General features: G+C 41.7%; 1 protein-coding gene across 1 annotated transcript in view; it reads right to left on the reverse strand.

Moving 5' to 3' along the window:
• LOC120795458 (protein unc-79 homolog) overlaps positions 1-22,425 on the reverse strand; it is a 34,092-nt gene extending 11,667 nt beyond the window's left edge. The window contains exons 1-26 of the mRNA XM_040137400.1: positions 22,345-22,425; positions 20,637-20,757; positions 16,988-17,301; positions 16,064-16,234; positions 15,737-15,832; positions 15,573-15,628; positions 14,674-14,803; positions 14,480-14,544; positions 13,059-13,147; positions 12,614-12,654; positions 12,260-12,288; positions 10,767-10,996; positions 10,335-10,506; positions 9,951-10,181; positions 9,458-9,648; positions 8,197-8,320; positions 7,253-7,393; positions 6,521-6,736; positions 5,900-6,127; positions 5,439-5,580; positions 4,739-4,818; positions 4,475-4,623; positions 4,185-4,342; positions 2,583-2,764; positions 1,433-1,634; positions 1,109-1,291 (exon numbers count right to left, since the gene is read on the reverse strand). Coding sequence (XP_039993334.1) covers positions 1,109-1,291; positions 1,433-1,634; positions 2,583-2,764; positions 4,185-4,342; positions 4,475-4,623; positions 4,739-4,818; positions 5,439-5,580; positions 5,900-6,127; positions 6,521-6,736; positions 7,253-7,393; positions 8,197-8,320; positions 9,458-9,648; positions 9,951-10,181; positions 10,335-10,506; positions 10,767-10,996; positions 12,260-12,288; positions 12,614-12,654; positions 13,059-13,147; positions 14,480-14,544; positions 14,674-14,803; positions 15,573-15,628; positions 15,737-15,832; positions 16,064-16,234; positions 16,988-17,301; positions 20,637-20,757; positions 22,345-22,366 — 3,763 coding nt within the window. The 5' untranslated portion in view covers positions 22,367-22,425. The remainder of the gene's footprint in view (positions 1-1,108; positions 1,292-1,432; positions 1,635-2,582; positions 2,765-4,184; positions 4,343-4,474; positions 4,624-4,738; positions 4,819-5,438; positions 5,581-5,899; positions 6,128-6,520; positions 6,737-7,252; positions 7,394-8,196; positions 8,321-9,457; positions 9,649-9,950; positions 10,182-10,334; positions 10,507-10,766; positions 10,997-12,259; positions 12,289-12,613; positions 12,655-13,058; positions 13,148-14,479; positions 14,545-14,673; positions 14,804-15,572; positions 15,629-15,736; positions 15,833-16,063; positions 16,235-16,987; positions 17,302-20,636; positions 20,758-22,344) is intronic.
• Positions 22,426-22,924: the final 499 nt, after the last annotated feature.

Raw genomic sequence — 22,924 nt, forward strand, 5'->3', positions numbered from 1 at the left:
GAGAGGCAAGGGTGCAGGAGCGGGGGGGGGGGTGACAGTACAGAGTTGGGGGGGAGTCAAACTCACTGTTCAGTTCTCTGTCAAGAGAGCGGTGGAGACATCATCATGCAGTATGCATACATCAGTGCAACGTGTTCATGGAATGTGTAAACGAGGTAAACAGAAAACATGACCTGCTGGCTGTTAGTAAGAGTGTTTTTTCTTTTCACTATTTCCAGTGTCAGAAGTAATGTAAGCCTGAAGGCAGGATGAAAAAACAATGACTGTCACCACAGAGCAAACATTGCTTTTTCATATTTCATTTTATATTTCCACATGTAAGCTTCATTGATAGTGACACTGTACCTTTCCTCCAATATGATGTGATTATGAAGAGTAATACTGTATGTTTCAGATCTGGGTTGTTATTTACCTGGCAGGACTTTCTCTATCATATCTCCCAGTGTCGGGGCAGACTGCTCTTGCCTCGTAAGCCTTAGAGCTAAAAACCACATATGAAGAACACAATTTAGGAGACTGTACAGGGGAGGTAGCACAGGACACATGTCTGAGCTTCATCCAACACGTGCACACACAAACACACACACAAAAAACAGTACAAAGACTTAGGGCATTTGGGATGATCACAAATATCCAAAAACGTCATCATCTTTAAAACGAACACAAGAAACATCTCCCAGAAACTCAGACAGGCTTCTGTGCAGAGCCAAAGATAAAATGAATGACATTTTGGGGAGTTCCTCCTTTTTTAAACAAAGTAGTATATGGACATTCAAGTGAAATGAATGTTGGAAACAAATGAGTGAGGAGAGAAACATTAGGAAAATGGGAACAGGCTTTGGTCACATAGTATTTGCAAATAAAAACAGCATTGGTTTCACCTGCAAGGGATAGAAAGTGGGCACTGTCAGGTGACTTTCTGAACGGGGATGGACATGATATAGTCATGGTTTACCTCTATAATTTCATGTTTAACATCGCACTAATGAGGCATTTAAGCAAGGTTCAACAGGTATTTGCAAACACTGTTTGACCACAGACCGAATGAAGGTGACACAGGTTTAGATTCAAACTGACAGACAGACAGTGGCTGATCCGTGCTACTCACGCAGTCGGTTGCTTAGTGACTCCGGGAGCGAAAATGCCCGTTTAGACTCCGCCGGGCCTCCCTTCACACTGTCACGGAGCGAACGCACACTCTTCTGCCGATTCCTGGCAAAACGGGCCCGTCGTATCTTCCACATTGCTGCATCGCTGAGGTTGGCTACATTGGTTCGTACGGCTGTGATGGCTGTAAAACGAAAGGTTTCAAACTGAATTTGGAGCACTATTAGGCTGTGATGTTTTTGTTACAACACATATTATGTCAAGGTAAAGGCAGTGGAGGAGAAGCAGGTGTAAAAATCTGAATGGGGACATAGATGCTACATACTTGTAGGGAAAGGGAACTCCTTGTTGCAGTCCAGGTGTAACTGGGCCTCCAGAGATAATGTTTCAAAGCGGTTGACAAAAAACTCCCAGCTAAGCGCAGGAATGTCTTTCTTCAGGAAGTGCAGCAGCAGGAGTTTGCTGAGGATGACTGGTCGATCCCTCACAACAGTGTCAAACTGGAAATCCAGGCACAGACACAAGCCCTACAAAATACCCAACACATTAATACAAAGCAGGACATGTAGGTACATAAACGCAAGGGATTTTACACACACAAAAGGTTTAATTACTCAACTGACTGAAAATTAATCGTGGTTGATTAATTGTTTAAGCCATTTTTCCCAAACATTTGATGGTTCCAGTCTCTCAAATCTGCAGGTTTTTCTTGTCTTTCATTAGAGTAAGGGAAAAATATTTGGCCTTTGTACTATTGGTCAGATTTAAAAGGCAATCTGGCCTTTGAGAAATTGTGATGAGTCTTTTTAATATTTTCTGATATTCTATGGTTTAAAAAATTGAGATCATAGTCAACGATTAATTGATAATGAGAAATAATCATTATTTACAGCCCTAACATGAAATGTAAATTACTTAATGAATGTGCTTTTCTCCAATTATAGTAGAGCCATAGTAGGTATACCCACTTATCTGTTTCTGCCAGATATATGCCAGAGGTTTGTAAACTTAATTTTTTAATTTACTTCCAGAAAAAAAAGGTCAATAAAGCAACATCAGATCATCAAAGGCAGTACATGTAGGTACATGTTTGTTCTGTGTTAAGGGTTACCTTTAAGTTTCACAGACAGAGCTGAAGAATACAGAAATATTACCAACATTTATGTAAATGTATGTAAACATTTTCTTCTAGACATTTACCCGTATTTCAACATACAGTGTGACATTTATTTAGATACCATGAAAAAAACCCAGTGCTCCAAAAACATCAATGCTCCAGTATCAATAAAAGACGATACATCTATGGGACATGATGAGAATTTCCGAATAGTAAATTATGGTACAGAAGGACTCAATTAAATCACAGGTTTAGGTTTAGTAATAATGACTAGTAATAACTCATTTTGACAATTTTGTAGCTCTTTGATTTTCAAGGCCCCACTATGACGAGCTTTATGACTGTGTGAGCGGGTCACCTGCAGGGCCGGCCTCTTGATGGTGTCCAGTAGCAGTCTGGCTCGGGTGGCCACAGCTGGGTTGACATCCTCCACAGAAGCCAGGAAGCAGCAGAAAGCGTGCGCCAAGGAATACTTCAGCAGATGGTTTTTCGTCACCGCGCCAATGTCCAGGAACCGACACAGAACCGCTACCTTCTCGACTGGACGGTTTCATGACAATAAACAGTGAAAGGAGAACAAACATCAGCATCAGCTGCCAGATGTCCTGACATAATTACCGTGATATCATAAACAGACCCAGCAATGCGATTACCAATGAGGATAAGTTAATGGATTACTTAGATACTATTTCAGTGTGATTATATTTGTCTTCACATAATGCATGGGTGTGTCAATATGATTTTTTTTTGTTAAAGAACTAAGAAGTTACATAAGAATTATATGAATAATATACAGTCTACTTAAAATCTTTTTAAATTACATGTATTAATACACTGTGTATCACTGATATGCGAGGTACACGAACATTGTCACTGCTCATCTACTCTGTGGGTGAAGTGTAAGAATACAGGTTCTACAATGTAGTGCTCATATATTATTGTGTTTGCAAGGAGGCGTTTACATACTCACAGTTACCACTCTGACAACACAATGTCCCATATACCCCATGTGTGAAATGAAAGAAGAATGCATTCAGTCATTCCAAAAAAGGGTATCCCTCCTGCTGGCTTTATTTATCATGACAGGGATTAAAATCTAAAAATAGACGCTTTATTCTGAAATCCACAACCTCTCACCCACTCTGGGCTGATGAGTAGCACCCTGCGTTGACCACTGGGTGTCAGTGTACGAGTGAAGAGAGATGCCAGAGTGGTGAGAGCCAGTGTAATATACATTTTTGCATGATTTACAACCTGTCCCAACAGCACTAATAAGAGGCTACAACAACATTATAAGTGCTTCATGTTCGTGATATAGATCAACAGCATTTCATTTCATTATGACACAACACTTTAGTAGGTGGAAAAACCAAACAACTGAATTTATGAACTGAACTGAAGTTATTTCCTAAGGTATTTGTATACACAATAGGCTAAAAACTACACCTTCTAAGAAATATTTACTGTGTGTTTGGGGCAACCCTCAATTAAGTTGCTCTCCTGATCCCCCATATCCATACATGGAGTCAGAGGACCTTCCCTCTGCCCCTCTCTCAAGGTCATACAGCTCCTCTCTGCCAATAACAAAGCGAGAAAAAACTTGTTAATCCCACAATTCCCCTTTGCTGCCTGTTTGAGCCACATGGTAACCATGGAAACACGAGGGCGAGATGTGAGCAGGCAGTGGCTTCGGAAGTGTTTTATACTGCATAAGCACACTGGGGGTCTTCCTCAAATAATTCATTCATACAACCGCAACCACTTTGCTCACAAAACACATCGTTAAAACTGGAAATAAAAACTCTCTGAGGATGGTTTGGTCACATCATGATGAGGTTGATGCTGTGTTTATACCGTAATATGAGGCTCTTTATGATCATTAGGTTGTCAGCAGCTGCAGACATCATATGCAGTAATAATTTCACACATTACAGTAATCCACCTATTCTCTGTCTCTGACCTGCTTCAAATCGTATTTTCCAGTCTTTGCTGTTGAAGTTTGAGTTGATGAGGTTCCAGAAGATGTCGGCCCCGTGGGATAAAGAGAGGGCGTGGAGAAGCTGAGGCACAGCCAGAGAAGCTAACTGGCAAAACTCTGACTTCAGCATGGACCACAGACTGAAACACAAACACCAAAACAGAGACACGCACACATGACCATCAAGAAGTTGCCTAAATCAACAGCTGCAAACAGATATTTCCATCCATGTGATCTTTTTCTGTGACGGAAGGGAAGTTGTGAGCACACACCTCGGGATGAGCATCTTCTCCTGGATGTAGGCCAAAAACTGGGGGTGATCCTTGCAGGCAAGGTACAAACACTCTCCATGGAGACACAGGATCTTCAGACAGTTCAGCATGTTGAACAAGATGTCAGGCTCTTCAAACTTGGACATTTCCTGAATATAAAGGAGATGCTGAGTCACAGCGTGCTATATTTACACTCAAATAAATCACAAAAACATTCCTCAATCCTTCCGTCCTATTTGTGCCTCAGTTATCTCAAACAAGTACCTGCAGGATGGTGTATATAAGCTTCAAAGACACAGGGAGCTGCTGGTAGGAGAATTTCTTATCAGAGTTATTCTTCATGGCTATAAGAAAGAAAGTGTAGTGTTTGAAACAATTCAACTTTCATGTTAGCGTGCACTACAGCAGAGCAGACACAGTTTAATGACTAGTGCAAAATGATGAGTCTTAAATTGATACCACTCAAAACTCTGTACGGTAAATATTTAGCTGGAGACAATAGTCAGTTTTAATAGCTATTTTGGATATCAGTTTTTGTTCAGATTTAACAAACGAGATATAACGTGTTGATTAGTGTTCGATACAGGTGCTGGTCGGCGAACTTTTTTACTTTGGACAGAGTCAGGTAAGCTTTTTTGCCGTTTCCAGTCCTCATGCTAAGCTATCTAGCAGCTGGCTCCAGCTACATATATACTGTGCAGGTGTAGAAGTGGTAGCAATCTTCTCATAAAGGTCTCAACAAGAAAGCAAAAAAAATAATATTATTTCATCAAATGTCAACCGACCCCTTTAAATATGAAGCTGTTAGTTTAGATCATATCTTAGATTAGCTAAACCAAATTAGCGTATTTCCCAAAAGGTTGAAGTAGCAGAATGGAATTATAATTTGTTTCGGGTGGCACATTTAATGATTTTTATGTACAATGTTTGATTGAACAACATTGTGTACAGAACTGATACATACGTGCGTTATCAGGAGAGTGGTTACTGGGGTTGTCAGTGTGTGTACCACTTGGGTTTTCCCCTTCCTCACTTCCATTCTCCGTCCCGAGCGAGAAATCTGGCTGAGGCAAGAGCAGGGTTTCCTCCAAGCTATCCGTGGGTTCCTGCGTAAGAATGAAACATTGTCAAAGCATCCCCTTCATATTTTTCACATCATCACTAATTCAGTCATAAGTGATTTTATAATAACCTGTTCGTAAGTTCACAAAAATGAATAAAAGACAGATATTGACATGTATTATGAACCTGCTTTATGCTTTATGTCATCTACAACAACATTAGCTCAGCCAGGCACACAAGGGTGTTTTTAGGCACCGCGGTTTGGGACAGGATTACTGCATGGCATTAATTTCAAAGCCTTACTTGCTTAATGCACAGGGTTCATTTATACTTGATGCATAAAAATCATGCTGTGCGTCTCACCACCAGGCGTATCTCTTCCCGGGGGGTCAGCCTCTCCAGGAGCTCACAGCCCAGCTGGTAGCACAGGATGCTGGATTGGCACAGACTGCACTCCAGGGCCTTCTCATCCTTCTGGCAGGTGTGTGAGCCCCCCCACGGGGCCTGGAAGACATTGTTGATAATGCCCACAATATCCTTCCCCAGGCTGCTGTCTAGACCCAGCATCACACCATCGTCCTGGAGCTCCATCTGGGACGGCCGGGGAGGTGGCCGTAAAAACAGGGGAACAAAAAGTGGAGTGAGATGCACAAATCCCATGATCCCACCTGTGGGCATTGTTGTCATTATACCGTGTGTGTCACTGTTCTCTATATGAATGAGTAAACTGTGTCGCATATTGTTTGAATAACATCAATGCATCCTTGGCCTATGTTTTGGTGGTACAACATGACAGAGTTTGTATTAAGATGTTTTGTTGCTCTCATACAAATACCTAGAGTCAAACTTAATCCTTATAAGAATATTGTAGAAAATTTTTTTTACCACTGAGCATCAGAGACAAATCCTTAGTCCGCCCCCAGAGAATATGATAAAAAAAAACATTCCAGCAATTTTTTCATCAGGTTGGTACGATAAGGTCACCTGCTTTAGGATGAGGTCAAACATGAGGATAAAGCAGCCGAGGTTCATGTCATCATCGTCACAGTCCAGATCCAGGGCACAGTGACCTGTGGCGTGACCCAGGTTTTTAAAGGGGCTACAGCGCAGGGGGCTGCGGAACGGGCTCCTGAAGGGGCTGGGGAACGGGCTGAGGGTGTTGTGCTGCCCACGGCGTCCTGGATCTGACACCACACTCACCTAAAATCAAAGAGCACATTATTATATAAAGTAAATTAAAGCATTCATGCTCTTGACAAGCTTTTAATCTCCAATCAAGTTCCTCTGTTACAGCCAGTTATAATGACACATTACAGCAGAGTTGTTAGACTATAAATTTCAAATTATAAATCTACATAACAGTCAAGTTTAATTAAGAGGGCTATATTTAGACATTAGGAGTTACCATGGCAACATACAGTACATCCCAATGAATGGTGGTAAACAGAAGCTAAGAGGAGTAGAAATGTACATCTCAATCCCAAACAGGCCTCTGACAGTCTGACAGAACACAAAATGCCAAAAAAAAGGTGTAGTTACATCCATCCAAGGTGATGATTTGTGTAGAGCGAAGTGGGTTTTTTGGAATAAATTGTAAGCCCTGGTTTATTACTGATGTGACAGTTAAACTGAAATGAAACCAAATGAAAATTGGCATTGAACACTGATATCTTTTTTTTTTTTGGGGAGTATTTTTGGCGTCGCAGTCGTCCTCACCCTGCGAGCCCCAGTGTTGCCAGTCAGATCTGAGGCACGTGCCTTCCTCTGATTCGCCAGCTCCTTCAAAGAGTTCACTCCATCAGAGAACATCCCAATCAGCAGCTGAAGAGGTACCACGATGTCCAGCTCTGACAACACCTATGTCGAAATGAAAAACACAGTGTCAGTTCATGAAAAACACAAAAAATATATTTTCACACTTACCATGCAGATAGTTTTGGTTGTATAAACTGAGGTTTAATGATATTCAGTGCTAAAAAGTTCATTCCCAATATAGTGGAGGTTAATTAAATTTTGTTGATGATGGTCAAAGCAGTGAATAATTACACCTGAAAAAACTTTAATAGCTATGTGCCTTTCCAGAAATATTGTCCCAGTTACTCAAAATAATTTACAGATCAGGCTGTGGACAGATTTCATCAGGAACTAATTTTTTTCTTAAGGAAAATGAGTATAATATATTTTTTCCATACTTTAAGCAACCAAAACAACCACAAGCAACCACAACTTTATGATTTGGGTGAATCGACCCTAAAACATACCATAAACTCATGACCTATATGACATTAACACACCACAGAGGTACACCATGCAAAACACAGACGTAGAGAGTCAAACTGGGCCCCACTTCTCTGTTTGATTTGAATGTGACCTATTTACTGAGGGTAAATTAATGCAATCTCTTGATCCCAGTTGGGACAGAAAACTTGAAATTGATCCATGTATACAGGGCAACAAGCTGTGAGTGCATATGGGATGGAAGGCAAAATCCCTCCTATCTCTCCCAGTCTGGTTCTGCGACCCAGATCCATATTCAGCAGGGCTCCTGCCCAGACTCTCACACTCTATGACAGCCTGTTCAATTCACACTCACTGCTGACAGAACCTCAGGGTGTGAACTGGACACAAGACAGCGTGTGTGTGTGTGAACGTGTGCTTACATGCAGCCACAGCAGAGCCTGCTCTTGCACAGACGCTGGGTAGCCAGAGAATCTGCAGCTTATGAAGCCAAACATTTCTTCCATGGAGAAAGGCAGGGGGCACAGCTCTATATCAAACATCTTGCTGTAGGGAGAAGGCAGACGAGAATAATATGCTTATGTAAAGGCATTTATACAGAGAGGCAGGAGCAAAAATTCATGTTCATACTTACATTGTCTAAGTATGAAGCTGCAGCCGGGAGGCAATTAGCTTAGTTTAGCATGAAGACCAGAAAGGAGGGAAATGGCTAGCCTTGCTTTCTACAGTACATCTGTATCAACAACTCACTATTTAACACCTTGTAGTCTGTTTATTTAATCTGTATCCAAGTAGAATATAAGAAGGACAAGTTTTAGTTTTATGGATCGTTATGTGGTGTAACAATTCCATGGTGAATAGTGAATGAAACAGTTTATTTCCTGGAGTGTTTGATGACAAGACTCCATCAAAACTATAACCACAACTTGTCAGTTTTACATTATGGTTTACGTAGAGGTTAACAAGACAAGATACAATGTGTTAATTACTAGCCTAACTGTTTTCCCCTGCTTTGAGTCTTTATGCTAAGCTAATAACCTCCTGGTTTCAGTGCAGAGACATCAGAGTGGTATCAATCAACTCGAAAGAAGAAAGTGAAAAATGTATGTCCCAAAGTTTCAAACTGCATTTGCTTAGCTTTTCACTAATGACAACCTACTTTTAATAAGCCCCTTTAGTTCCAGAATGTATCCACCTCTTTAGTTGAAATTTTTACACACTGCAAAAGCTAGCATCATGCATTATATACCACTGAGGCTGAAATGTTCATCAATCTCGGTAGATATGATTTTTGCAGAAGACCCTTCTTTCACTGATTCTGTGGAGTTCATCCCAAAACCTGACATTTATTTTTGATGGTTAGACTGCTAAAAATACAAATCTGCTATCAAACTAAATCTATTGTAGCTGCACTGTAAATATCTTGATGTGTTATTTTGATATGATGTTGTGTCTTATCCAGCAATAAGAAAAATACACCAGCAAATGACAAAACTAGCCCAGAAATCAAGGTACTGATTTGTCAGTTAATTCTGTATATGCTGTATATCAAAATTAGCACAGCTACAAGTAACGTACAAGATAATATTTTAAATCTTGGCCCATGTTTATATGCAATATCAAAAGTCTTTATTACTGGAATATCAACAATAATATGCAAACATTTCTAGGAGGTTGATGTACCTGAGCACTTCCCGGAACTCCTTTAGCTGTTGGTCGGGCACCTCAGTGCGGATGGCCTCAAGCCACTCAGGCATAAAGCACTCCCAGAGTGGTTGACTGATGACATTGTAAGGTATCAGACACAGGATGCGGTTCAGGCCCTCCTTCAGCTGGGTCACAGTGCTACATGACTTGTCCCAGTAACCTCCCACCTGGGGAAAAGTTAACACAGACTGACTTAGGTCAGATCGTGACCTGCCCTGAATAATTTTAATAAACTTCAGTCCTCAGTGACAACCTGATTTTATCATTTCTTGTTCATAGCTGTTACACAGTGCAACATGTCCAGATGTTAACATTTGCTATGTCTAAGATAACCAGTAGCTGGGATGTGTATTGCCTGTATATTTGGAGTCATGATGTTCAAGGTCACGGTGTACCAGCACTGTATACATCAATTATAATTTCTTTAGCCACATACTGTCTACTGAGTTCACCCTGGTCTCCACCTTACCCTGGCAAATTCAACCGGTTTTGGCAGCAGACACATGACCATGACGTCAAAGCGCACTTCACACACTGTCTTCAGCCACTTGGTGACAAATTGAGGCTTTAGCTTCTCCACCAGGCTTCCAACCTCATCATCCATCATATAGGCGGTGGAGTGAAACCACTGGAAGACCATGCTGACCAGCCGAGCCAGACTCTCCGTAGGCGTGTTCTCATTGGGGGTACACAGGCTCACCTGCACACATGTCAGAGAGTCAGAGATGCAAGCTAATCAGCCAGATAACCAGGAAATCAACAGAGTAGTGATAAGAGGCCATGTACTGTACACATTCTTATCTCACCCCTCCTCTTTTATTGATAGACTCAGTAACAGCTTGTGATTACACACCAGGAACCAGATGCCAAACTGACTGAGGAGGCGCTGGTCGTGCTGGTCATCCTCTTTGTTATCAAACTCGATGTTGTCCAGAGAGTGGTGGGAGGCGGACAGGCCCATCTGACGACGCCTGTTGAGCTCAAACTCGCGCTGTTCTGCGTGAATTTCTGCCTCCTTGAGAAGGCTGGACGGATATGGAGAGGATGAGAGGGATAACAGAGGATACATAGAGGCAAAGAGAAAGCAAAAGAGAGTCAATTTGACACTGAAGGAGAGAAATTACAATACGGACATAAAATATCCTGACACCACATATAAATTAACGGTCTAACTTCATGCCATACTGTTGTCTATATATTCATGTAAAAACGTGTTTCACAACATTGCAGGCTTATGCCCTGTAACTTACGCTGTGAAAGGTCTGTGTAAACACCGTGAATGTACCTTATAACAGCTTCCACAGTACACACCAGCTCCTCCGCTCCGCACTCCCGGGTGTTGATGGGAGGGGGTGAGGTCTGATAGAGATGGGTCTCCGCCGCAGCCCCCACCTCGCTGCTGTGGTGGTTGACATGGCAACGCTTGCAGTAGCGGACAGGCCGGTTGCCATGGCGCCCACAGCAGCCAGCCGAGAAGCAGGTGACCACAGCCCTCCTAACATGAGAGCTACAGTTCTACAGTACAAAGCCGAGAAAGAAGAGAAAGTAGGAGGACAAGGAGGAGGAGGAGGAGGAGGAGAGATCATTTTATTTCTATTCTTCACAGCAGGCAGCAAAATACAAACATGCAACAATCACAGTAAGCCAGGCAATAATGTGTCATGACAAGGCTCTAAAAATAAACATATTTCCAGGTCGAGGTTCCAGCTAACTACTCTCACAATTATTATCTCCCTCTCTAATATGCATTTGTTTAGAGAAAATGATCTGTCTACATCCGCAGTAATAGAAAAAGTTTTTATGTGTCCCCATGGTGTCTCAGGTTTCTAAAAATAAAAGCATGGCACTAGAGAAGCATCCTAATCTGATCAGCCTCTAATCTTGTGCCATTAGAGGGATGCAGTGCTCCCTATCAAATTAACATACTGTATCTGTCCTTTGACGGTGGGTTCTCTTATTCACCCACCCACCTTTCAGCAACAAAAAACACTTCTCTGATGTTACTTATGTTGTTTTTTGTTTAAAGTATGTTCTATCTTGGGTATCACGGAGTATTTATGCGCTGCTATTCTCAGACGAAGACTACTGTATGACAGATCTGGTGTAAACCCAGGTGGGAGTTTAAAGAGCTTTCAGGAATAGGTGGGACAAAGCCTGATCAGAGAGGAAGGTTGTGGATTATAACGGGATAGGGGCCAGCTGTCCCCTTACAACATCAGTCAGCTGCTCGGCCTGACGGGAATACCTGAGATCATCTCACACTCAGTTTTCCCGGCGTCTCCCTGGAAACCAGCAGGGAGCACTTGTGCCCTCAGCAGTGCATTCAGCAGCAGAGAACAAACATCACGGCCCAGCAGCTTCATTTGAAATCATTTGCTCTTTACTGAGCCACCTCAGTGAATATTTCAGCTTCATAAGTAAATGACCTTGCTACTGAGCACAGGTAAAAATAGATTTTATGAAATATTTCCCAGGTTAACAAGATCAATTTGTTTCTGTTTTCAGTGATAAAACCTTTGAAAACATGCTAAATGTTTGATTACACTTTTTGGTCGGGTTTAGCAGTTTAAGGCAGAATTTCATTATTCTGACAAAGCAGTGAAGTTAATCAGTACTGACAACAATTGCCTGCAAAGGTTAGGTTGTTCTAAATATAGAGAAAAAATGTATATATTACAGTATTATATCATCTTGTGACAGGAAAGATCACAAGGAATAAGGGCAAATGAAAGAGTAGAAAGTGACATTAGTGTTCATGTTGTAGTATAAATATCTTACCTTCTTTTGACAAATGGCAGATATCTCTGCTGTAAAGACAAATGAACAAAAATTTGCAGAAGATTTGCAGAAAACAGAGGCAGCTTTTTAAAATAAGTGATATTTTTCATTGCAAAATAACAAAAATAAACCTCATATACAGTATTTATCAGCTTCTATACATGACATACAACTCAAATAACCAACAGCATGGGAGTTGATTCTTCTCATCTTTGTCACACTGTGCATCGAATAAATACCTGACTCTGTATCATGTAGTACCAAAAACCTTCCTTTAGTTTATTGTAGGGAGCAGGACAGACTGAAACAAATGAATATTCAAACTCAAACAACTTTTTTTTTGTGTGTGCTCACCTTGGGGCAGTAGTACGTCAACAAGCCATTCCGCGTGGTCTCTGAAAGGTCAAAGAAATGTAGAAACAATACATGATTTATAGGCAAAGTGCTCCTCTGAGCATATATATATGTCCATCTGGTGTATACACAGCAGTCTCAACTTCCAAACATAGCTGGAACACAAAATATCTTCTCTCAATATCAAAGAATATACAAAACTGCAGAGCAATGCAATTATAATTTGCTAAAAGCTGGAGGAAAGAGAAACAATTGGCTGTGTGGTTTTGTGATGATGATCTCATTAATCGGCGTGAGGGAATTACGTAACCATGGCGATGTATGTCCCCTGGGTTGAAGAGAGGAATAATGAGGCAGCCAGTGGGTGATGTATGTTTGGAATAGCATCTTACTGAAGGAGGGGGAGGATGTGGGGAAGGAGCAAAGAGGTGAAACAGATGCATACCCTGCTATCCTCTGGCTGCACTCCTCACATATGTAAAGAGGAGGGGGCTTGTCTCCAAGGGCAACAGAAAGAGTAGGATCTATACACATCTGCAAAGGTAACACAGGTAGCATCAGCATATGTATGTAGTATTAAAAAGATAAACACAATGATACTCTGATGTATAATTTTCATGCAAACAAGAGGAGACAAGAAACAATTTCTGCTCTTTTAGGGACTGTACAAAAATATGGGGGTGGGTAGGGGTAATGAGCATTATGTTTTTCTTTTAAAAAATCTATGAAATTGGTACAGTTTATTTTGCCTTTTATAACCAAAAGTACACAGAGAAATCTAAAATTTAAACCTTTAGACTTTATATGACACATTTGGATTTCTGTTCACACACTTCTCTTGCTTACTTACTCTAGTTCTGTTTTCTGTATAGATGCAGAAAACAATCAAGATGGGAGCTGCTGTAGGATGGTGACAATATATGTGCTCTCTGGAGAAGTAAAAGTCCATTTCTAAAGACCCTCCCCAACTCTCCCAAAAAAATTAAACTACCTTCAATTCAGCAAAGAGAAAAAATACCGAATCCCTACCACCCCATTTTTAAAAAAGTTTTTTCATAATTTTCGTACAGTCCCTTAGAATAGAGTTTCCCACATTTTCCATATGTCCCTCTCACAAAATACTCTCTAGGGCTAGTATATCATGGTCTTGCCCAAGAAATCTGGTAACACCTATACCTTTCTCTCCACGCCTCTGTGTGGATGGCTGCATGCATATGCTGCACTCCCCTCTCTTGCAACCTGTACCTGGCCCTGTGCTAAACCCCTGTGCTCATGGCCTCAATGTTCAGATGGTGCACTGTAATTTACTGTGCTCACTTGATGCTACCCTATCCTCAAGGGCTGCGCAGGGTCACTGCTTCCAATTAAGCCCCCCTCCCCCCGTACCCCCTCCCTGCTCCTGGTAATTGAAATCCGGCCCCTGTCCATGCCCCTGTTCCTACTCTATTTGTCAGTTTTGAGCACAGTCGAGTAAAGGCAGGCAGAGTAGATACAGCTTAGCAGCAGCAGCAACAGAGACTGGTGTAAAGTGGCATAGAAGCTGATATCATTACCCCACTCGCGCAGCTTCCTGGCCATGCCTTGATTTATTTACAGAGGGGCTCACAAAAGCAAAAATGCTGTCACGCATGGCTGAACTCAGCAAGGCAATCCGGCACATGCCCAATGCGTACGCCATAAAGTTCTCAAGGGAGGCAGCTTTTGAATACAGAGCACACCACTAATCTATCCTCTTTAAGTAACAAGGCATTGTAGACGTAAGGGATGTGGGATTTTCTTTATGCATCCAACCACCATAATTGTACAAGTGATGTAAGACAATGTTTAAGGCTTTTTTTTTAAATATATATTTAAGACCTAAGTCACCTTTACAGCAGGCTTATTGATGGCATTGTGGCACTCGATATGTTGACAGTGGATGGGATTCCAGGCTGGTCCAGGAAGAGAGGCAGAAGATTGGCAGTAGGGGAGGAGAAAAGGAGTAAAAGGGGGGATAGATTAGATCTTTAGTCAGTTCAAGGACAGATGAAGCGGCAGATGTGACATTAAGAGAACCTGACCTGTGTATTGCAGCCCTCTGTATTCACTGATGGCTCCTGGTGGCTTCAAGTTGGGCCAGTAATGAAACAGCATCTGCACAGCTGGAGGCTTCACTTGGGATGGTCCATAAGATATGACATAAAGAAGGTCCTGCACACAGAGTGAACATCAACAGTAATTAAAGTGCAATGGTATTCGAAGATATTTGAATATTAGTGAATGGAAAGCAATTACTTGAAGATTTTCATTCCAAAATAATTTATATCCATTTGTAAAGATTATGTTTCTTTTAAAACTATGATGACCCTTTATATTTTTAGTTTTACATTCAAAGGAACAGTTAAACGTTTCTTTAAATATGCTTATTCGTGTCTGTATGCTAAATATGAAGCTAGCACTAGTAGACCTTTAGCCTAGCTTGACAAAAAGAATGGGGGGAAACAGCTAAAAATGTAAAAGCATGTTGTGGTTTTAGAGGTAGTTGAGCACTGTTCTTCAGAAACTAGATGTAATGTGTTAATGTGAGCTTTAGCTGGTAGGAGTTTTTTGTTGTTGTTTTTTTTTTGTTTTTTTTACCTTCAAACAGTGCCAATCTAGCTTTGTACACTGTTTCTACTCTTTATGCCAGGCTAAGCTAACATTCTGCTGGCTGTGGCTTCATTACCAAATAGTCATGAGAGTGGTATCAATCTTCTCATCTAACTCTCAGGAAGAAAGTGAATAAGCATATTTCCCCAATTTAAAAACTATTACTTCATAGGGTTCAAGAGAGCAAAACAGTATTCTGTAAAGAGTTTTTCTTTTTTAGGCCAGACGGCGAATGTTTCACATTTTTCCAAAATATGATAACTAAATTTGGAATGAAACTCTTCGACACAAATGGCCTTTTATCTGCATCCTGTATTTAAAGGAGAAATACCTTCCACACTTCCTGTTTGTGCTTCATTAGACACTCCAACAATTGACAGTGATATACTAGAAAGAAGGAGAGACTAGCTTAAGTAGAGAGCCATTACTACACAACATTTCAGTATAAGTCATATTTGCATGAATGCTTCAAAAGTGGCCAGTCTGTTGGTTAACCTGGATTTGAGGTGTACTGCATTGCAATCATGAGCATAGAGGAGGCAGACAGATTGACATAGGCCGGGACACCTCCCTCCCTCCGAGTGGAGCCCACTATAGACAAGCAAGGGAGAGAAAAAGAGAGAATGGTAACAACTTGAAAGATGCCTTTCCGTTCTCTTTAAGCTGGTAGTGGAGATTGAAGCAGTGGTTTATGCAATTCAGAGAGTGTTTGGGTGGTTTTCAAAGCTTAAATGCCTGGAAGCTACAATTTCATAGTGTTTTGTTAATTTTTACAGCAGGTGAATATGTTGTGTTAATTATTTTGTGATAGATCATACTTACATATAGCCATGGGGAGGAAAGAGGTGCTCAGGTACTCAATGATGTCTTTGTGGAGGAAAGGGGGGAAAGTGGCTAAAGTGGAGATCATAGTATAGGGCAAAGTGCTGAGAATATCATCACTGAGAAAAGGCAGGAGGCAAGTTGTTGTATAAAATATGGACTGTCCCAGATCTGATGAGAAAGGGAAAAGGCAAACACAGACAAAGAGATACACAGACACTCATTCAATAAACTGTACATACAGTATTCACATACTGTCTGCAGACACAGCTGTCAAAGTTACATGTAAATTCACTCATTTAACAGTTTAACAGTGAAAAAAGAGAAAATTTAAAATATGAGCTTCAGTTGAGGGCAGTGAGCTTTCTTTAAAAGCCACAGAAGCAAAGTTTGCCCTCAGGAGATGTAGAGCATTCTCATCAAGGAGATGGGTTTTCATGCTTTTCAGCTTTTCTGAACAGTGGTAAAATATTCATGAAAAATAAGAGCACTGACTGTGATGCAGACTTGGGCCCGTGAAAAACAATGTGGAAATAAGTCATTCTCAGATGTATCTAAATGTGTCCACAAAAAAAACCCCAGAAGTATAAAACATTACATTTGCCTTTGTGTGCTTTCCATTTAACTTATATAGTTGCACATGACAACATAAGTAAAACATTTCTCCCACTTTACATAACAAACATGCAGTCAAGTATGATACACAGAAGAGAAGGCCTATGTCTGGTGTATCCAATGGCTTATGAACGATTAAGTTGACAGGATCCAGCGTGCTCCCAATCACCCCATGCATCCCTCAAGATCCTCAGCAGGACTTCTCTCTTCCCGTTACAAAAGAGGCCAAAAAAGCAGCAGTGGCTTCATGCAGGCCAGACGGCTCAGGGATGATGATGATAAACAGTGGCGCACTGGGCCTTGACTCACCATGCTGACCGTGCTGCAGCAGGGGCACCAGGTCAAGCAGGGTCACGAGGGTCACATAGAGGCCCTGATAGTCCAGAGAGGGGTACTCTGAGAGCTGAGCGTCCCGACTCTGCTGCCCCTGCCCCCCGCGGTCTGACGGGGCATCGCGCAGAACGCTGTAAAGGAGGGAGCGAGTAACTGTAGGGTTGATGGAACTGACTTGTGGTCTTAGAGATGGGGTGAGTGGGAATGGCACAGGAAAAAGACACATGGTCATGGGCACGGCCAAATTGGAAGCTTCCTGGTTCTCCTTCCTGCCTGTGCGGGACAGAATGCTGCTCCGGGGCGGGAGGGGAGGGGAGGGAGGGTAGGGGAGGGGAACAAGGGAAAAAAAGAGACAACAAAGACACAAAAAAACAGCACATTACATTGAAATGGCACTACAGAGACAGCGTAAATAGAAAAAAACAAACCCAGATAAACCCCACATAGGATGCAGTGTCTCACTATTTGACTGTATCACTGAAGGCACGGGCAATTTTTCCCTGCTTTGTCTGTTCCGAGTGACTTTAATTCAATTTATCTCATTTTTTCTATCTTTGCACTTGGAAAACAAAAAAACATGAGCACAAACTGCAATGATCACTGCATCTCATGCGTATCTGGTGACAAGGAGCAAAAATATAAAAAATGGCATGTTTTCAGTGGCAACCCCATACTTCTCCAAAAAGGGACAGTGCAAATGACTGTCCCTCGATGGCTGCCATCTTCCAATCGGCAAGGTCAGTGGCTACCATGCGAAAAGGCCAATGAGCCGTGGAATTATTTTCTAAATGAAATTTCCTTGTCTTTAGTGGGGCTGTCAAGGATGGGAGTGACACCAAATTGGTTCGGGAAAATACAGAGGTGACACTTTTGAAACATGCTTCAGCCAGTAATAAACATGTGTGTGAGGTTAGATCAAGTGCTCCTAGGTCACAGCACATGTTTATTGCACCAGAGAAATAATGTCCGTATGCATACGTTATGATACTGTACCAGTATCATCAGGAGAAATAATGAGATCCAACAGGCATATGGATTCAGGTTTCTAAAATAAATGTAACAACTAATCTACGGTAGAGGAGAAACTATAATGACAAAGGAATAGGTTGTATCAGGGGGGGATGACTGGTAGCATTATGTTTGTGAGCTAATGCAGGATGGACAATTGTGTTTGCTGTCCCCTGGGGAAGGTGGTGGACATATTCAATTTTAAGAGAGGAAAAACAAAAGCAAAAACTAGTTGGGTTGAGTGTGGAGCGTCTAGGGTAGAGGAGAGGGAAGGGGGGGCCAGAGAGCATTGCTCTTTTTACTGCACATTATTAAAGAGCTAAGCTGTTCTGTCAGGCAAATGATTGGGATTTATCATGAGAGCCCAGATTATAAATTCTGATGTATTGTTTTTTTTGTTTGTTTGTTTGGTTGGTTGGTTGTTGTTTTTTTTTTTGGAAAGGTCACTCAAGAAATAGAATTACAACATTCTTGGCAAGTGAGAAAGGGGATTTCATTGCGATTCTTTAACATAACATTAGATGCATAATGTTGAGTTTATATGCCAACAGCAGAATGTAACATTGTCTGACTTATCCCCTCAAAGTTATACTCTGTAAGATTTTAGCCAGTGTCGATTCATTCATAAAGCTGTGTTATTATACAGCATAAACTCAAACAGGGCTAATACACAACAACAGACTGTTTCTCAGAGTATGACTTTTTCACTGCCCATATCTCATATAGAAAACATCATAAATTTGAACAATGAACATAGACAAAAACAGACACACTCACACACACACATTGGACATATTCACACACAGGCACACACATATGTGCACACATACATACATACAAACGACACAAAAATTACGAACATATACAACACATAAAACACATGTAGAAATGCACTGATACAGACACATGACATACATTGACTGTCAAACCCTGCACTGTCAATACAGAATCATTGACTATGTGCGTATCAGTAATTGAAAGCACAATCAGACTTATTCAAGCAACAGTCCTTCAGTTGTGTGATGTAAAAACAAAACTGTGCTACATCTAAAACAATGTCTAAACAGTACTGGATGATTCCTGCTCCCTGCAGTCATTCTCATGAGTGATACAGTTTGGCATGAAGTCAGGGAGGCTCACTGATGCAGAGAGCTCAGTTTGACTTGGAGAAATATGACAAAGCTATGCCTCATCTCTAAGGAAGCATATACAGTATAATTTTCAGTGAATAGAAAAATCTAACCCATCTCTATTTTCTGTTCTGCATCTGACCTGTGCTGAACCTAAAACGTGTATGAATCAGCAAACACCTCCTCTGCCCGTTTCACTTTTTCTTTCCAGGAACATGACACATGCCTGCTCTACTTCTTTCAAGGCTCACTACTCCCACTTTCTCATTCTCTCTCCCCTTTTTACATATTCCTTTTTCTCTCTTTTTTCACCCCGGGTTTCAGAAGGCACAGGTGTATGGATAATCCTGAAGTCCCTGCTGAGGAAACCACACCCCCATAATGGTGGGGAGAATGATTCGTTCTGCGTATCAGAAGCTAAGAGGCTATGCTTCGGGAAAATATCAAGTAAGTGCTAACAGTGGCATCACAGTCATGGATTGTGTTCGCACTCAGATGACACTGCCCCTCAGAGACAAAATTGTCACTTGAGTTAACGCAGATACCCACAGTTGCAGCCCCTGTCATCCCCATCTAGACATATCAGAGGCCATGTTTAAAACAGCATACGCAGTGGCTGCCGGTGCCCTTCAGCAAAGCACATACTATCGAGGATACTCTGTAAGCATCACTCAGCACAGGAATAATCCTTATTGGGCTGAGGCATGAAGTGTAGAATTGAGGCCAGCTGCCAATCTCAAATAGATTGCACCCTAAGCTGATAATAATGATAAAAGTGGGGCAAACAAGTCCAGCCTCCAGTAATCTCACCCTTTTTGTAAATTAGCTAACAAGTTAGGACAGCACTACTATTTTCTATGAAGCCAGAGGGGCAGTAAGACTAAATTAACCATATAACATACAAAAATTTCCTATCCGTGCAGTCTGTTTTGATATGGAAAGAAGCTCAAACTGGAATAAAAGAAAAGGGAAATGACGCATAATGAAATTAGATGTGTCCAAAATGGCTGCCTCCTTGACCTGTGTTGGAGGAGGAAATAACATGTTGTTCCTTCCTCTGGGTTCACAGCACCCAGGGGAGCGGGCTGACCCTGCAACTGCAGAGCTGGGGGACCTGCCCCCCCCCCCCATCGGCCCCTCTGGGAAGGACACAACAGGCCGCCCCCAGGAAGCATTCATCTAGCAGTCGACCACTGAGTCAATAAACATCACTGAGCCGTCTCTCTCTGCTACTGCTTTAACACAATGCCCTACCTACAGTCTCCAAGCAGGACAGACAAGGCACTAAACAGAGTTGACCATTTCCCTAACTTCCTTTTAACATACCTAATTCATATTAGCCATTAATTGGTGTCAATGTCATCCCTTTCAGAGAGTGTGTGAGAACAACCTATTGTAAGTAAACTCATCTGATCATGAAGGAAGCTAAATATCAAACATTCTACAGTCTGTTACTTCACCTGTTGGCTCCAGAGCAGGGTACTTACCTGAGCAGGGTTTGGGAAAAGTATTTCAGTGTGTTTGCAATGTCTGTTCCGGAGGGCACAGGGTAAATATTGTGTTGCACACGGTTGTGATACTCTTGCAAGTATCGTATCTTAGAGGCAACTAGACAAAATAAAAAGCAGAGTAACAAGCAAATCAACACTAGTGAGACTATCATAGATAGTAAATATATTAATCTGAGCACAAAGATAAGGCACATGGTTGAACATGCACGAATCTACTGTATATAGGCCTCTCTGTTGTTGTGTCTTGGCTAAGATCCATGTAAGAAACCCAGCAGCATACAACACGGATGCTCCCATTATCAAATTAAACAAAGAGTCTGTGTTCCCATGGCTCTCTGGCCTTCACCAGGTGACCTTTTTGGTATAGCAGCGAGGTCACAGGAAGCCCTCGAGGAGGCAGCAACCTACTGCTTACAGAAACAAGCTCGTGTACAAAAGGTTGCCAGTTCAAGTCCCAAGACAAGCTGGGAAAATGTGGTCCAGCTTGAACATGAGAAAGGGCTTACTCATCCTTTAACGACTTACACTGAGGGACATTTCAGCAATAAGTCCTTGCTGCTTACTATGTTGAACTGCTCCCTCAGGTCACCGTCTTAGCTATGAATGCGTTGTTTGTTGTGTTTGCCTGGTTAAATAAGAGTTAAAAATAAGTTGGAGTGGATGATCGCTGACCCATTTTCTGTAACTTTGGGCTGTAGCGTTTAGCTTCCTCTCTGACCTGTAAATGACAAACCCCAAAATAAAAATAACAGCTGCAAGCTTTGGGCATGTGCGGTCAAAGCCTGTGCTGCAAAACATACTGTCGCACACATGCTGCTTTCTTCACAAATTTAAAAATCTTGAGTGATAAATTATTATTTCTTAAACATTTTTATGCCTAAGCACCCTTATAAATTTATAAAAATATAGAGGTAACAGCTGCCAATACGTTGTTTAACAGTAGAAGTGCGATCACATGAGCAGTGTTCATCTTTTTCTGATATTAGCCTGATTGATTCTTCAATATATGGACTGCTAAACAATATTAGCAACTCACAACTTTAAGACATTTGAAATGGAAGGCACAAACACCACGTTTGACCCCCATATCTCGTTTCTATCACATGTTTAGAGCGAGCAATGGCTGACTGAAAGTGTGCAAAGATCATTCAGTGATATGGGAGAGCATCTGACGGTAGCGAGGAAGAGGCTGGTTTCCACCTGTTCAAAAGCAGCCGGAGGGATGAGGAGGAAAGTATCAACAGCCCCCAACATTACTGATCAATCTAATGCCACCATATTGTTCAGTCAAGAAATCCGCCAGGTCGACCTTGAGACCAGCACTACACCACGCACCTCATCCAGCCAATTCAATCAAAATAAATAAATAAATAGATGATTAACATGACGACTGTAATCTAGCCATGGAACTGTTTTCCCCTTGACATGCAGAGAAATACAGGGGGATACAGTGGCTCCCTGTGTCCACTGAGCCCTCCAGCCATCCTCTGCAGTGAGAGGATGTGTTGCAACCTGCCTTGGCAACCGCGGTTTCATCACCAAGGACAGCTCCCCTCATTCCCTTTCTTGGTTTAAAAAAAAAAGAAGAAGAAGAAAAAAAAAAATCAAATTTCCAGTGTCCAAAAAAAAAACCCCACGACAAGACAGGAAAAACACGCACACACACACACACAGCCGTACTTACACTGCTCTGCCTTCGTAGACATTTCGCAGACAGGGGAAACATAAAACCAAGACTGACAGTTCTTTTAGTGTGTGTTTTTTTTTTCCTCCCCGGCGTTGTGTTTCCCCTCAGTCGTGAAAAAGTGAATATACCCCCCTTGCAGCCCAGGCTCGGCTTGATTGTACCACTCTGCGCGATGGATTTACAGCCTACACTGTGGCTTTTCTAGCGGCGGTGCGGTCGTTTTTCGCGAGCTTTCAGCGGAATTAAAACGAGGACAGATTTTGTGAGTCTGTTTTTGATTTTGAGAATTTCATTCTTTCCCGGGCGGAGAGGAATGTTGATACGCATCTCCCACAGCATACCTTTCCAAATGGACTGATCCGGCTTTGAGAAATTGTCATTCAAGAATTCCAACAACCCTATCAGTCCTCTCTGAGCTGATCATGGGAGGGAAATACCAAGGACCTCAATGTTTTTGCCTCAACATTTCTTGGTATTATTGTCTCGGTGCAGCATATAAAAGGGTGAACATGCAACAGATGGTTGTCACATTGTCATTACCATGACGTGACTTGGAGGAAAATCACAGGTTCATATA

The sequence above is a fragment of the Xiphias gladius genome, chromosome 10 (genome assembly GCF_016859285.1).
Source record: "Xiphias gladius isolate SHS-SW01 ecotype Sanya breed wild chromosome 10, ASM1685928v1, whole genome shotgun sequence".
Classification (NCBI taxonomy): Eukaryota; Metazoa; Chordata; class Actinopteri; order Istiophoriformes; family Xiphiidae; genus Xiphias; species Xiphias gladius.